This window comes from Symphalangus syndactylus, chromosome 23, assembly GCF_028878055.3.
Source record: "Symphalangus syndactylus isolate Jambi chromosome 23, NHGRI_mSymSyn1-v2.1_pri, whole genome shotgun sequence".
Classification (NCBI taxonomy): Eukaryota; Metazoa; Chordata; class Mammalia; order Primates; family Hylobatidae; genus Symphalangus; species Symphalangus syndactylus.
This window is the reverse complement of record NC_072445.2, coordinates 26,416,540-26,431,884: the sequence shown is the minus strand read 5'-3', so window position 1 is coordinate 26,431,884 and position 15,345 is coordinate 26,416,540. Positions and strand designations below refer to the sequence as shown.

General features: G+C 42.2%; 1 protein-coding gene and 1 long non-coding RNA gene across 6 annotated transcripts in view; one reads left to right on the top strand and one right to left on the bottom strand.

The window, feature by feature from the left end:
- The window catches only part of ELOVL5 (ELOVL fatty acid elongase 5), an 85,676-nt gene extending 77,823 nt beyond the window's left edge, over nt 1-7,853 (top strand). For 4 of the 5 annotated variants that reach the window (XM_055262846.2, XM_055262848.1, XM_055262847.1 and 1 more), the window contains one exon: nt 146-2,018. In XM_055262846.2, the coding sequence (XP_055118821.1) occupies nt 146-289 (144 nt within the window). In that variant the 3' untranslated portion in view covers nt 290-2,018. Of the gene's footprint in view, nt 1-145; nt 2,019-7,559 lie in introns of those variants that run through there. The other variant, XM_063632656.1, reaches the window with a different exon arrangement.
- The window catches only part of LOC134735717 (uncharacterized), a 63,153-nt gene that overhangs the window by 1,814 nt on the left and 45,994 nt on the right, over nt 1-15,345 (bottom strand). The window contains exon 2 of the long non-coding RNA XR_010119127.1: nt 3,954-4,047. This is a non-coding gene — a long non-coding RNA (uncharacterized lncRNA). The remainder of the gene's footprint in view (nt 1-3,953; nt 4,048-15,345) is intronic.

The window sequence follows — 15,345 nt, the reverse complement described above, 5'->3', positions numbered from 1 at the left end:
ACTTGACCTCAGGAGTTTCTCTTTGATAAGATTTGATCTTAAAAGGAAACTAGGCCTAACGTTAGGGATGCAATTCCCAGTAAAATTCCCTATAAAGAAAACTGTCTGTGGTCATTTGGTTCTCATCTGCCCTTACACATTTTAGACCTACAACAAGAAAGGGGCCTCCCGAAGGAAAGACCACCTGAAGGACCACCAGAATGGGTCCATGGCTGCTGTGAACGGACACACCAACAGCTTTTCACCCCTGGAAAACAATGTGAAGCCAAGGAAGCTGCGGAAGGATTGAAGTCAAAGAATTGAAACCCTCCAAACGACATCATCTGATTGTAAGCACAATATGAGTTGTGCCCTGATGCTCGTTAACAGCTGCTGTAACTAGTCTGGCCTACAATAGTGTGATTCATGTAGGACTTCTTTCATCAATTCAAAACCCCTAGAAAACGTATACAGATTATATAAGTAGGGATAAGATTTCTAACATTTCTGGGCTCTCTGACCCCTGCGCTAGACTGTGGAAAGGGAGTATTATTGTAGTGTACAACACTGCTGTTGCCTTATTAGTTATAACATGATAGGTGCTGAATTGTGATTCACAATTTAAAAACACTGTAATCCAAACTTTTTTTTTAACTGTAGATCATGCATGTGATTGTAAATGTAAATTTGTACAATGTTGTTATGGTAGAGAAACACACATGCCTTAAAATTTAAAAAGCAGGGCCCAAAGCTTATTAGTTTAAATTAGGGTATGTTTCAGGTTTGTATTAATTTGTAATAGCTCTGTTTAGAAAAAATCAAAGACCATGAGACCATGATTTATGAAACTAATGTGACATAATTTCCAGTGACTTGTTGATGTGAAATCAGACACGGCACCTTCAGTTTTGTACTATTGGCTTTGAATCAAGCAGGCTCAAATCTAGTGGAACAGTCAGTTTAACTTTTTAACAGATCTTATTTTTTTATTTTGAGTGCCACTATTAATGTAAAAAGGGGGGGCTCTACAGCAGTCTTGATGAAACTTAAATATATATTCTTTGTCCTCGAGATTTTAGGAAGGGTGTAGGGTGAGTAGGCCATTTTTAATTTCTGAAGTGCTAAGTGTTTTTATACAGCAAACAAAAAGTCAGTTTTGCTTTCCACCAGTGCGAGAGAGGATGTATACTTTTCAAGAGAGGTGATTGCCTATTTACCATTTGACAGAGTCCCGTAGATGAGCAATGGGGAACTGGTTGCCAGGGTGTAAATTTGGATTGATTTATGCACTGTTATCTGTTTTGACACAGATTTCCTTGTAAAATGTGCCTAGTTTACCAAAATTAACAAAGGGGGGAAAAGGACCTTAAAACTTTTTGAGGTAAAATCAAGTATAGCTACAGCATAAGAGAATCGAGAAATTTGATAGAGGTAACTTGTTTAATGTAAGTCTAATAGTACTTGTAATTTCTTTCTGCTTAGAATCTAAAGATTTGTTTAGAACCTCTTGTTTAAAAATAATAGACTGCTTATCATAAAACCACATCTCACACATTTGAGGCAGTGGTCAAACAGATAAAGCCTATGATGTGTGTCATTTTAAAGTGTTGGAATTTAGCCTCTGAATACCTTCTCCATTGGGGGAAAGATATTCGTGGAACCACTCATGACATATCTTAGAAGGTCATTGACAATGTATAAACTAATTGTTGGTTTGATATTTATGTAAATATCAGTTTACCATGCTTTAATTTTGCACATTCATACTATAGGGAGCCTATTGGTTCTCTATTAGTCTTGTGGGTTTTCTGTTTGAAAAGGAGTCATGGCATCTGTTTACATTTACCTTATCAAACCTAGAATGTGTATATTTATAAATGTATGTCTTCATTGCTAGGTACTAATTTGCAGATGTCTTTACATATTTCAATACAGAAACTATAACATCCAATAGTGTGCTGTCAAAGTGTGCTTAGCTCACCTGGATATACCCACGTTGTTAAATGTCTAAACAGTAATCATTAAAACATTTTTGATTACCTGTGCCTGCATTTTACATTTTTTGTGCTGGCAATTCTGAAGAACTGGAGAAAAATCCACTTAATTAACTGTCTAGGAACTTACACAAATGGATGTAAATAATTCAGTTAGGAAGGCCATATTATTGCTTAGTTCTCAGTGAGGAAGGACCCTGCATAATAAGGCAGAGTGGTGGTTCCACCCTAATGCTGTCCTCTCTGCCTCCTCCAGGTAATCCCACTAAAGGTTCCAGCTCTAAACATGCTCCTTTGTCCTTCCTCTCATTGGCCCCAATCTCTCCCCTTACCCTGAGGATGTTAGAATTACTTTCCTAGGTCTAGACCATAGGTCTGCAAAATTTTTGCTGGAAAGAACCAGTTGGAAAATATTTCAGGCTTTGCAGGACATACAGTCCCTGTTGCAGCCACTTGATTGTGCCATCGTGGAGCACAAAAACAGCCATAGACAATATGCAAATGAATGGGCATGGCTGTGTTCTAGTAAAACTTTATTTATAAGCTTGGAAAACATAGCAAGTCCTCATCTCTACAAAAAAATTTTTTAAATTACCTGGGCATGGTGGTACATACCAGCAGTCCCAGCTACTCAGGAGGATGAGGCCAAAGATCGCTTGAACCCATGAGTTCAAGGTTACAGTGAGCTAGGGTCATGTGACTGCACTCCAGCCTGGGCAACAGAGTGACACCCCATCTCTTAAAAAAAAAAAAAAAAATTTTACAAAACAGAAGGCCTGTGCCTATAGTTTGCTGACCTCTAATCTAAAGTAATGAGGTCCCCTCCTCTTGGACCTAAAGCTCAATCATTTTATTTGCCAAAGATCATTTTATGTCCCAGATTGTGGCCCTTCCCAGCATACCCCACTTATTTTGAATTTACAGGTACATTCATGTCTACAACAGGAGAGATGACATGGATGGTCCATCTTCCTTCCATCTACTTCATACCATATGGTCCCCAGTATAGGCTCTTAGGTACTAAACTAGAAAGCACCTAAGAGCCAAGACTGAGCCTATACTGTTTTAAATGAGTGCACATGAAAGACATGTTAGTTGCTGAAACTCCCTGTGGATATGACTGCAGAACCGTCAGAACTCCAGAGAAATGTCACCTAAAACTGCATTTAGTACTTGGGATATTATCCAGAAGGTGTAAGAGGATTGTTGGGGAGTTGATGGTAATAAATTATATCCATGTCTTTCCCCTCTAAGTTCAGAACAAATTGAAGAAATACTGGAAATTAGACCAGTAGGAATCAAAATAGCATGTGTCTTACTAAGAAGGCTGGATTGGTGAAACTAAGACCACAGTGTGGCTCTCTAATTAACCCTTGCTAATAACTCTATTAACCTAACTTACCAGGGCTCAGTAGCACACCTGTGGTTGCTCTGAGGGTTGGTCTGGTGATAAAGTGGTTATTAAAATATATTAAATATCAGTCCTGGAATTTACCTGCCTTAAATTGTAAACTCCCCTTGTGGCAGATTCTACACTGATGACCTTACCATGCCAAGAAAGTGTGCTTAGCTGCATCTCCCAAGCAGCAATCAAAGTCTTCCCTCCCCCTGTTAGAGAAGTGAGTGGATAAGAGGCGAGAGAGAGGGCAGATGTGTTCTGCTGTCCTTTTTCCTGTATGGAAAAGAGAGGATTCCCATTTCTCCCTCTATTTTTGGCAGCCTTGCTAATCATGTGAAGGGCATTGTAGACTAATAGGAGAAGTACAACTTGGAGACCACATTGGATGCGTTGAAATCCTACCTGTATGACCTTTTGGCAAGAAAACTTTGCCTTAGTTTTCTCATCTGCCAAATAGGAGCAATGTTAAGTTTCTATGTTATAGGGTCCTTGTAAGGATTAAATAAATGACTAATGATACTGTGTATATAAAGCCTTTGGAACCCCATCTAGCTCAGAGTAAAGTATATGTGATAACTTACCTTCAGGATTGTAATCTCAACTCACCCCACTGGTCTCTTTCAGCTGTAAGCTATTGTTTCACTGTTATTTCCCTGGTTGGCTGCTCTAGTAATCCTATCAAAAAAAAAGGGAAGGAAGTTATTTTGTATGACATTTTCTTTGTTAAATCAGTGTTGAAAAGAAATTCTTAGGAGTCAAGTGTTCACCATCTGTATTATTCCTGGTTTTGCCAGATTTTACATTAAATTCACCATTCTGGAGTTTTTAGAATCTACTTTGGAAAGTAGGGCAGTGATTATCAGTATCTGGACTTTGTCCATTATTTCTCTGGAGTTCTGACAACAATTCTGCATTCATATCCACAGGTTGTTTCAGCGACTGACATGTCTTTCATGAGAACTCATTTAAAACAGGTGTCTCCTGCAATCCCCTTATCACTCTTGGACTTCAAATCCTAACCAGGTTTTTCTTTACACTTTAATTTGGAAGTGATTGTCCTCAGTGGAGCAGATGGAGCCAAATAGTGGTTGCTGTCAGTTTTTTGCTCTGCTCTTTAGCATTGCTTCATTGGCCATTAGTTCTTACTCCAGGCATAGATTTAAAACCTGCTTTTGTTATCCTTGACATTTTTGTAGTCCTTATCTTCTCTCTCTCTTCGGTATGTTTATGGCTCATGAAAAGAAAGTTCCTGGGCCAGTTTTTGCCATAGTTTGCAGAGGATGTCTGGATTCGACTCTTGATCAGATCAAGGAAGACTTCTGGGGTGGAAATAGTAGGAACAAGCAGTGCAGGATCCAGTGAATGGCTAATGTAGTGGTGACAGAGATCCAGTTGTAATGCTTCCCTTTCTCACATAATCAGGACTCTCCTGAACAGTACCTGCCACTCTGTCTGTTGCCCCATTTATGTTACTCTGTTGGCCAGGCCTTTGCAGAATGTGACCTTGTTCACTGGGAGAGTGCTTGATACAGAGGACTGAGCTAGGTGTATTGAGCAAACAGGGATCTGTGAGAAAACAACCGGCCCTCGCAGGAGCCTCTACTGAATTGGGATCAAACATACACATGTGTGCCTTCTGTGTAAAATGGTTTGTGGTGACTGCCGTGAGATTGGTATGAACCAGCTACCATGAGAGTCCAGGGAGGGAGAACCCTTCTAGCAAGGGTGGGTAAGAAAAGCACTGTAAAGGAGTTGGCTTTTAATCTGAGCATTCAGAGACCATCTGGGTTTCAGTAGATGGAGCCTGAAGGTGCTGGGAAGACAGCATTCTACATACAGGAACCAGTATGAGCAAATGCATAGAAGGCCCAGAGGGAGATGACACATTGCACTCGAGTGGGTGTGTGGGTGAAACTGCTTGTTTTAAAAATGAAGTAAGATGGGAAGAGAGTGGAATTTGTCTGGGTGTTCTCCTAGATTAAATGTGTAGAATGTTGTTCAGAGCTACCAGAGGAAGTAGTGATTATGTGTAAAGGAACCATTCTGCGCAGAACCTCCTGTCACTGGCTTGTGTCCTAGCCCTCCTGCCCCCATCACCAGCAGTGCCAGGGAGGAGCCAGAACATGATGATAACAAGAACCAGGACTCACTTAGTCTCAGTTATAAGCTGATGGAGTCTTCTGTCAGATAGGGCAGGTTCAAAGGGGACCTCAGACCTTTGCCAGAAAATTGCTCGTCACCAAAGAGATGGCATTTGAAATCTGAAAACGGGGCCCCTGATGGGATGAGTCGGGATTGAAATCCTGTATGGGCTCATAAACAAATATTTCTTAAGTGATTATGTCCACACATTCCTACTGGTGTTCTTTGTTCAAATAATGGGCATAGATGCAGGTTTCCCTTGGATGATTGACAATGTTTTAACCAAGCTACCACTTTTCAGCAAATTGTTTGCTTTCCCCTTGACAATGTTCCCAGTGAAACAGGTGCCTGTTTGTAGGAAAGCATCAGCACCAGGTTCCAACAACCTTGTGCCCTTCCCTGCTCCCTTTTTTTTTTTTTTTTATATGGAGTCTCGCTCTGTCTCCCAGGTTGGAGTGCAGTGGCCCAATCTCGGCTCACTGCAAGCTCCATCTCCCGGGTTCACGCCATTGTCCTGCCTCAGCCCTCCCGAGCAGCTGGGACTACAGGCACCCGCCACCATGCCCAGCTAATTTTTTTTTTGTGTGTGTGTATTTTTAGTAGAGACGGGGTTTCACCATGTTTGCCAGGATGATCTCAATCTCCTGACCTCGTGATCTGCCCACCTTGGCCACCCAAGGTGCTGGTATTACAGATGTGAGCCACCACACCCAGCACCCTGCTCCCTTATTAATTGCTGTGGCTCTCCGTCCTCCAGGAAGGCTACATGGTTAGGGGTTGACCAAGTCGCACCTGCCTGCTGCCTGTGCCATTCCTGCAGAGCTCCAGCCCTCTAGGAGTACTGGGTTAAGTGTATTTTAAAACCAAGGCCAGGGCTGGGTGTGGTGGCTCATGCCTGTAATCCTAACAGTTTGGGAGGCTGAGGCGGGTGGGTCACTTGAGGTCAGGAGTTCGAAACCAGCCTGGCCAACATGGTGAAACCCCATCTCTACTAAAAATACAAAAATTAACTGGGTATGGTGGTGCACACCCGTAATCCCAGCTACTCGGGAGGCTGAAGCAGGAGAATCACTTGAACCCAGGAGGAGGAGGTTGCAGTAAACTGAGATCACGCCACTGCACTCCAGCCTGCCTGAGCGACAGAACAAGACCCTGTCTCAAAACAATGACAACAATAACAAGGCCAAATGTCACCCCATGGTCTTACAAGGGAACAGTCAGAATCCAACTCCTAAGCACACAAAGCTACTTTCTTAAGGGCAATGGGAGAGGGAAATTGTGATGGCCCCAAGCTAGAACCTAAATTACACCTTTACTTTAGAACTGGGTATAGAAGGATACATATCCTATGGCACAGATGGGACATCTCTGTCCATGCTAGCAGAATTCTATGTGTGTTTGGAGGTGGCATAGCATACCTGTTAGAAAGGCTTTGCTATTTACTACTGTGGGACCACAAGCAAGTTATCTCTTTTCTGAACCTCAGTTTCCTCAACTATAAAAAAGAGATACGGATGCTTAGCTAACATGGCTGGAATTGAATGCAGAAATGAAACAGAAAGCTTTTAGCACAGGGCTTTACCCTGACAGGCACTTACTATTAAGAGTGGTTTATTACCAGGTAGGTAAGTAAGCAAGGAAGATGTGTGTTAATCAATATGGCATGAGATTTAAAATTTTATTACCCAACACATTATTTTCACTAAAGTATCCTTGGTTAAAGCTCAGTTAATACTAGCATTTAATAAGATAACTCAAATTTCTCAAAAAAAAAAGGACAAATTGGATGTCTTCAATTCAGTTGACTTACAAAATGATTTTAATATGAGAATTGTCTAGTCATAAGTTGTCACTCAAGAACAAAAATTATCTGTTCTGGCACTAACTGGCATGTGATTCTGGTGAGGCACATCATGACTCCAGGTCTCCTCTACAAACGAGGGGGTTGTGGGAGTGCCCTGGTTCCTTCCATCTGGAACATTCTGTGATTCCAAAGTAGCACTTCAGCGTAGCCCTGATTTACTTCCAGTTCCTTTCCTTTTCAGGACATTGACATAAAGTAGAACTTGCTTCCAATACGTCTTAAAGGTTAAACGTTACACACAGCGTATAGTCAATGCAAGGAGGCCTGCACACAGTGAACTTCTGTCTAGGACTGCGGCCGGTAAGACCTTCCTGGGTGGACCGCAGCACTGCTCGGGAAAGCTGCCTGCAGGTGAATAAGTGACTGTGAAATTAAGCGAGACTCTCTGCAACTGTATTCACTGTATCACACTTTCATTTGGCCTCTTTCGCATTATTTCCTAATGTTTGGAGAATACATTTGAGAAAGAATGTTACATATTTTTTTACAACTCATTTTACATTTACCTCAATTGGGGAAAAAATTGGTGGGAGGTGATTTAAATGTGTTTCTTTATGGAATGAGATCAAGGGATTAAACAGCCTCCCAAGTGTCCACACTGGCCCAGGATCCAAGTGAGAATCGACCGTGTCCTGGGACCTGTGGGCGGTACTTGAAGTTTCTGAAGAGGTTGAGGTAGGAATAGAGTAGATGAAAGTATAAAATTTAGATAGAAGGAAAAAAATGAAAGGTTGATGAAATAACTGTACCAGAGAAGGAGTACTTTTCTAGAGATGGCAGTTTTTCTCATGATCTGAATTAAATAGCATGGTGTTCTCAGTGGCCTTCCAAATCACTTGAGACTCACTAGCAGGCTCACCAGGGATTCACTACTGGCTCAGAAGGTGTTCTAGAAAGCAGTTTCCAAAAGGTGTTTTAGAAAGAAGTTGCAGAGCACCTCTCAAGTGTGAGACGCCAAGGTGCCTTCCTCCCAGTGTCTAGGTATTGGCAGCTGTCTTCCCTGTTTTGCAGATGAGAAAGTTGAAATCCAGAGAGGATAAATGACCTGCCCAAGGTAAGTCTGACGCCAGAGTTCAAATGGGCTTTCCTGGTCCAAAGCTGATGCCAGGCATTGGAGCTCACTAGGCAGAGAGACAGTACAGAAAGCGGCCCCTCAGACCTGCCCCTCTAGACACAATTACAGTTATAGGGACTCACATTGTCCTGGCAACTAACCAGGACAATATGACATTTCTAACCAGGACAGTAGTCTGTCTACGGTGACATCAGTGTGATTGTAAATGATTTATAAAGTCCATATTATCTAGTGAGGATGTTCCGCTCGTGGATTAGCCAAGAGACATAGGGAAAATCCTTCAGATACTATTTCATTCATTCTGTGATGCCATTGAGCAAAAGAAACTGCCAAGTCATAAAAGTAATTACCAAATAATATCTATAAATCTAATAAACTTGGCCAGGCACGGTGGCTCACACCTGTAATCCCAGCACTTTGGGAGGCCAGGGCAGGTGGATCACCTGAGGTCAGGAGTTCAAGACCAGCCTGACCAACATGGTGAAACCCCGCCTCTACTAAAAATACAAAAATTAGCTGGGCGTGGTGACGGGAGCCTGTAATCCCAGCTACTCGGGAGGCTGAGGCAAGAGAATTGCTTGAACCTGGGAGGCAGAGGTTGCAATGAGCCGAGATCGTGCCACTGCACTCCAGCCTGGACAACAGAGTGAGATGTCATCTAAAAAAAATCATCTAATAAACCTTTTTGAGATAACACATGTTCATAATTCTGTATTTAAAAACCGAATAGTATCATGTTTATACAACTATGCAGCACTTTTTTAATAATACAGTGAAGCTTCTAAGATTAAGCTCCTGCCAGACCTTAAAGACAGTTTGCAATCATTTTGGCCATGGTTAGGTCTACAGAATCTCAGAAGCATGCTGCTCTCCCCAACTCCTGCTTGCAATCCTGCAGCATTCACCGAGGGCCTACACAGCTCCAGGCATCTTGCCAGTGCTGGGGAAACAGCAAATGAAAAGATAACCTCATTTTGGGTGAAAGACAAAGACAAACAATTACAAATTATAGAAGGTATGCTGACGGCAACAATCAGAATTCTGATGGGAGAATAATCTCTTAGGTACTTGTAAAGATAATTTTGAGGCACGTCGAAAGATATTGGAGTTTTACCTATGTGGTTAAATGGGTAGTTCCTATTGTCTCAACCAAATAAGATATTCCTGGAAGCTTCACATCTCTAAAAAATTATCTGGAAGCTTCTGATTATCTGAAGGTTCTGTTCTCCGCCTAAATGATAGTCTGCCATGCATGAGTCAGGCCTACACTTGGCCCTAATAATTCTGCGAGCACTCAGAGACTTAGCAATTCCCACTGCCTTCAGCTGCATTGTCCCTGTGTGATGGGCAACTGATGACTTTTCAGTTGAGTCCTGAATCACAGTGTGATCTCTTTGAAAGTTACAAGGATCCAAATGTTAGTGAAATGCACAGAATGGTAGTGCATGCCAACGGTAACTAAGGACAGATGGATCAACGGATGATTTTCATGTGTGACAATGGCAGATGCACAGTAACAGGTATGGACAAGTACCTCATGTCCTGCCTGGCAGCTGGCAAAGTTCCTTTATGAGGATAAGACAAATCTCCATTCAGAAAGTCTAAAAGTGGGGCTGTGTGTTATAATCTCACTTCATCCTGGAAGATAGAGTGTATATTCTAAACAACCCACTTGATTCCAAGACACTTGAGGGCAGGAATTGTCTCATTTGTCTCTGCATCCCTGGAGTGTGCCCAGCACTGAATACATAGCAGATGTTCAGTAAATGTTTTGATGAATGAATGGAAGTATTTGGGAGGTATTAGTGTGGTGCATAACGGGGAAAACAAGCTTTCCAGCTGTATCAGTCCATTTTCACACTGCTGTAAAGATACTACTCAAGACTGGGTAATTTGTAAACAAAAGAGGTTTAATTGACTCAGTTCTGCATGGCTGTGGAGGCCTCAGGAAACTTAACAATCATGGCAGAAGGGGAAGTAGGCATGTCTTACATGGCAGCAGACAGAGCGTGTGAAGGAAGTGAAGGGGGAAGAGCTTCTTATGAAACCATCAGATCTCTTGAGAAGTTACTCACTACCATGAGAACAGCATGGAGGAAATCGACCCCATGATCCAATCACCTCCCACCAGGTCCCGCCCTCAACACATGGGGGATTATGGGGATTACAATTCAAGATGAGATTCTGGTGGGAACACAGAACCAAACCATGTCACCAGCCAATTAGATCAGAGATGAAATCCTGCCATCGCTCAATAACCGTGTGCCCTTGTTAAGTTACCTAACCTCCTAAACCTCAGCATGGTTCTAGGATTCAAGAAAATAGATACAGATCATATGGTCTCCAGGAGGGTCTCTTAGAATTATGATCCCCACACAACAGTTAATGGTCACATGAGGCCTTAAAAACCTGCTGGTGGCACAGTGGGAATAACATCTGTTTCTGTTAAAAATCCCATCAGCTTCTAGTGGACCCAGAGTGCCAGAACAGCTCATCTGAATCATAAAACCTCCAGGAGGGTGGGTCTTGCAGCCACAGGGACCTTATCACAGGACCCACAGGTTCTCCCCAGAATCCCTAACTAAATGCTTCCAGTTCCCTGGGAATCTAAGATTGTAGCTGCTGGGATCAGGGACTGCAAAAGTCTAGTGAATCAGCTCTTCGGATGGAGCAGGACCAAGGCCCTCTTGAGGTCACTAGCTTGCCTGTGTCTCGGAGCCACCTCTAGGCAGTTGCTTCACAGAGAATAAAATCCTATGCCTTTCCATGGCCTACAGGCTCCTGGAGCTGGCCCTGACCCCTCTCACATGTCCCATCCTCTTCCTTGCTCACCACATTCAGCTGCCCTCACCTCTTGCCTGGTTCTCTAGAGGAGCCACTTCCATCTCAAGGCCTTTGTCCTCACCTCCAGATATTTATTTGCATGGCCTGTCCCTGCACTTAAATGCCACCTCCCCAGAGAGGCCTCTCCAACTACCAGATCTAAAATATCATCCCTCACAACCCTCCCCACACACGTCTCTCTTTGACTTGGCTTTATTTTTCTCTGTAATATTTCCATTGTGTTGTATCTATATTTATTTGTCCCCCTTGAAATCAAGGGCTTTTTCTTTTGCCTGCCACATAGGAGAGTCTCAAATACTGGAATAAATGAATTTGTGAATGAATGAACATGAGATGATTAACGCTGATGTTGCCCAAACCCTCCCTTGTGGGAGCTGTAACCTTATCTCACATATGAAGGGCACTGTGTTTTTAATAGCCCTGAGGTTGTCAATAGGACATCTTAATCATCTCAGAAAAGTGGACCCAGACATATTTCGGAACAGAGCATATGATAGTGAACCATCAAATCCCACCAATGTTAAGAATTAATGAGCTTTCTGTTCTCCTATGAAGTTAATGTATAAATTTGCTGCTCTATACCTTTCACATTTAGAACTGAAGTCAAAAATAATTGTGAACGTGAAGGATGTGTTGGAAACTATTTTTAGAACCCTGCAACAAATGAGATGTTTTTTTAAAGGCACTCAGTCTAACCTTATTTGATTTTATGACCTCTCTTAACTGTTCCTCAGATTATAGCTTTGGACTAATGATCACAATTTTTCTAGTTGTTATTAGAACTAACAAACAGCTCCTAATAAGAAGGGAATGGAGAGATAGTAGCTCAGTCCAGTGAAGAAATGAAAGAAATCCGTAAGTCACAATACTGGGAATAATCCCTAAGCTTATTACCCTCCCCACGAGGTCAACGATAGCCAGATTGTGGGGATGTGCCCACAGGTAAAACAGTGCAATGATTTGCCAAAGAGCTTTATGGGCATGACTCCAGATACTGTGATAAGGATCCTTCATTGGCTGCCCTGAGAAATAAGTTTTCAGGCACTGAGCAGAGACAGAAAACATCCATCAGCAGCTGGTGAGACCTGGGAGGTAGGTTCCTAGGTGATGAGTAGGGCAAAAACAAAGAATTGCAGCTGAAGGCAGTGGCAGGATGGAAAGCTGGGGCTGCAGGGATGAGAGTGCAAGAGCCAAGTTAGCAGAATAGAACTAGGAGTACGGGGGAGGAAATGGCCTTTACAGAGGAGACATTTGAAATCAGTGGCCTTGCTCTTTTCCCTTCTCTGATAGACAAAAATCAAACTAATGTCTATGAACTTTCTCTGTTTTTTACCCAGTCTTTATTTTTCTCCAAGCAAGATCTAGACAAATCACTGAGTGGAAACAACACTAAGTTTTTATAAGACCAAGGATGGTCATTGCAGGGTGGTTCTTTGGTTGTTTTTTTTTTTTTGTTTGTTTGTTTGTTTGTTTTGAGATGGAGTCTTGCTCTGTGGCCCAGGCTGGAGTGCAGTAGTACAATCTCAGCTCACTGCAACGTCCGTCTCCCAGGTTCAAGTGATTCTCCTGCCTCAGCCTCCCGAGTAGCTGGAATTACAGGTGTATGCCACCATGCCTGGCTAATTTTTGTATTTTTAGTAGAGATGGGGTTTCACCATGTTGGCCAGGCCGGTCTCAAGCTCCCAACCTCAAGTGATCTGCCCATCTCAAGCCTCCCAAAGTGCTGGGATTACAGGTGTGAGCCACCGTACCCAGCCTGTAGTGTTATTTATAATAATAAAAAAATGGGTAATAATCTCAAAGTACTAACAGGTTATGTGCGGTAGATGTATCATTCATAGGTTAGACAGTATGCTCTGATCAAACATTTTGGAAAAAATTTAACAACGTTAGAAAATGGTCATGGAAATATTAAATTAAAAAGTTATCAACCATTTTATAGCACATTTCTTCCAATTTGTTAAACTACATTTACATGTGTATGAAAAAGATAGGAGGAATACATATCAAAATGTCAACAGCAGTTATATCAAGGTGGGCGAATTATAGGTGATTTTTATTTTTCCCTTTGTGGCTTTCTAACTTTTTTAAAGTTACTGCAATAAACATTTATTGTTTGTATAATGGGGAGGTCATTAAATCGTTTGGAAAGAATCAGCCCATCACCTAGTGACTCAATCTATTTGAAATAAATACTTTTTTAAATAAAAAAATGAAAACAAAGCTCTTTCCACTGTAGATACTGCTCTTGGTTTCTATAGAAAAAGAACATTTTGATTTTAGAGGGAAGCATGAAGCCGTGCAATGTTGCTCAAGTCATTAAATATTTTTCAAACAAATTGACAACCCCTGGTGTGTTAGAAAAGACAAATAAGAGGTCCAAATTTATGCTCTGCCACTTCCTACTCTGGAAACCTGAGGCAAGTCAGTTCTCTCAGTCACTTCCCCTATCTGTAAGATGGAGAGCATGGTCACTCTTCTGTTTAGCTAAAAGATTATTAGGTCTGTGCACAGTGGCTCATGCCTGTAATCCCAGCACTTTGGGAGGCCGAAGTGGGTGGATTACTTGAGGTCAGGAATTTAAGACCAGCCTGGGCAACATGGCAAAACCCTGTCTCTACAAAAAACACAAAAATTAACCAGGTGTGATAGCATGTGCCTGTGGTCCCAGGTACTTGGGAGGCTGAGGTGGGAGGATCACCTGAGCCTGGGAGGCAGAGGTTGCAGTGAGCCAAGATCCACCACTGCACTTCCAGCCTGGACTACAGAGTGAGACCCTGTCTCAAAAAAAAAAAAAAAAAAAAAAAAAAGATTATTATTAGGTATGAAAAATCCCACATTGCATGAAAATTAAGGTAGAGAGACTCTCTCACAGAAATACAGTCAAAACTCTTCTTTTGACGTAGAGTATATTTTAATAGAAGGCCAGAGAGGAGGCTGGTTCAGAAAGATAAATCCCTGCAAAGAGTGAATTGCCAGAGATGAGCACTGAGTCACCCACGATCAACTGAGGCAAAAGGCAGAGGAGGCAGGAAACATTATTAGATGGGAGCCCACCGAGGTCTGCGGCAGGGATGCAAGTTCAGCCTTTTCCAAAACAGTGTGGGCTTTATAGCTAACTGTTTTGACTACTCTGCCGTCTGGCAGTATCAGTTCCCAGCCAGCCTGGTTCCCAATGAATTCCCCTTCCATGAGAGCTTCTTAGCCATCTCACCACAGAGAATGGGAGAATTGGATTTTATTTCTACTCAGCAAACACTCTCACTCTCAGGGTCACAGGTAGGCAAACTAGCCCAGCTGCCAGCACTTGGCCAGCACTGTCAAATTTCCCTTTTTCATTATTTTCTCATCTTCACCTAATCTATACTATATGCAGTCTGGTAGTCACTTAACTTCTAGTAAGAATTTGAGTCCCTAAGTCTTTTCTCCCAGTAACATTTTAAGCTCATTTATTAAGGTTTTGTGAAATGGTGTTAGGAAAACCGAAGAAAATGTGAATGGGGTGGAGGGAGAGAAGGGAGGTCAGGTGGAGTTAGAGGGGATATCACTCTTTTTCTCCCAGGGCAGGGGCACCTACTCTCTCCTATCGTAAGTCTGTTCTTAATGTCAGTGGAGACTGCTTTGGGAAATACAGTACTATATTGGAATAGTCATGGAAATGAATACTTTGCAGTACTGAGAGCTTTCTTTAAAACTCCAAAGATCAGAATAAAATGCAAACTCTTCACACTTGCCTGGAGCCCCCCAAGATCTGGCCCCTGCTCACCTCCACTGGGTCATCTTTACCACCCCCAACCCCCCACCTTTCCCCATCCCCATTCCCTCTATTTCAGCCACACAGGGTTTCTTCCTGAGCAAACTAGGATCATTTCTGCCTGGAAAACTTTGCACTTACTGTTATCTCCTGGGATACAACCTCACCTCATTCATGGGGGCCTCATGGGAGTAGAGAGAGTTATGTGATAAAATTCAAGACATCTAGTTAAATTTGAATTTCAGATAAATGAGTAATATTTTTGCACATGTATGTCCCAAATATTGCATGGGA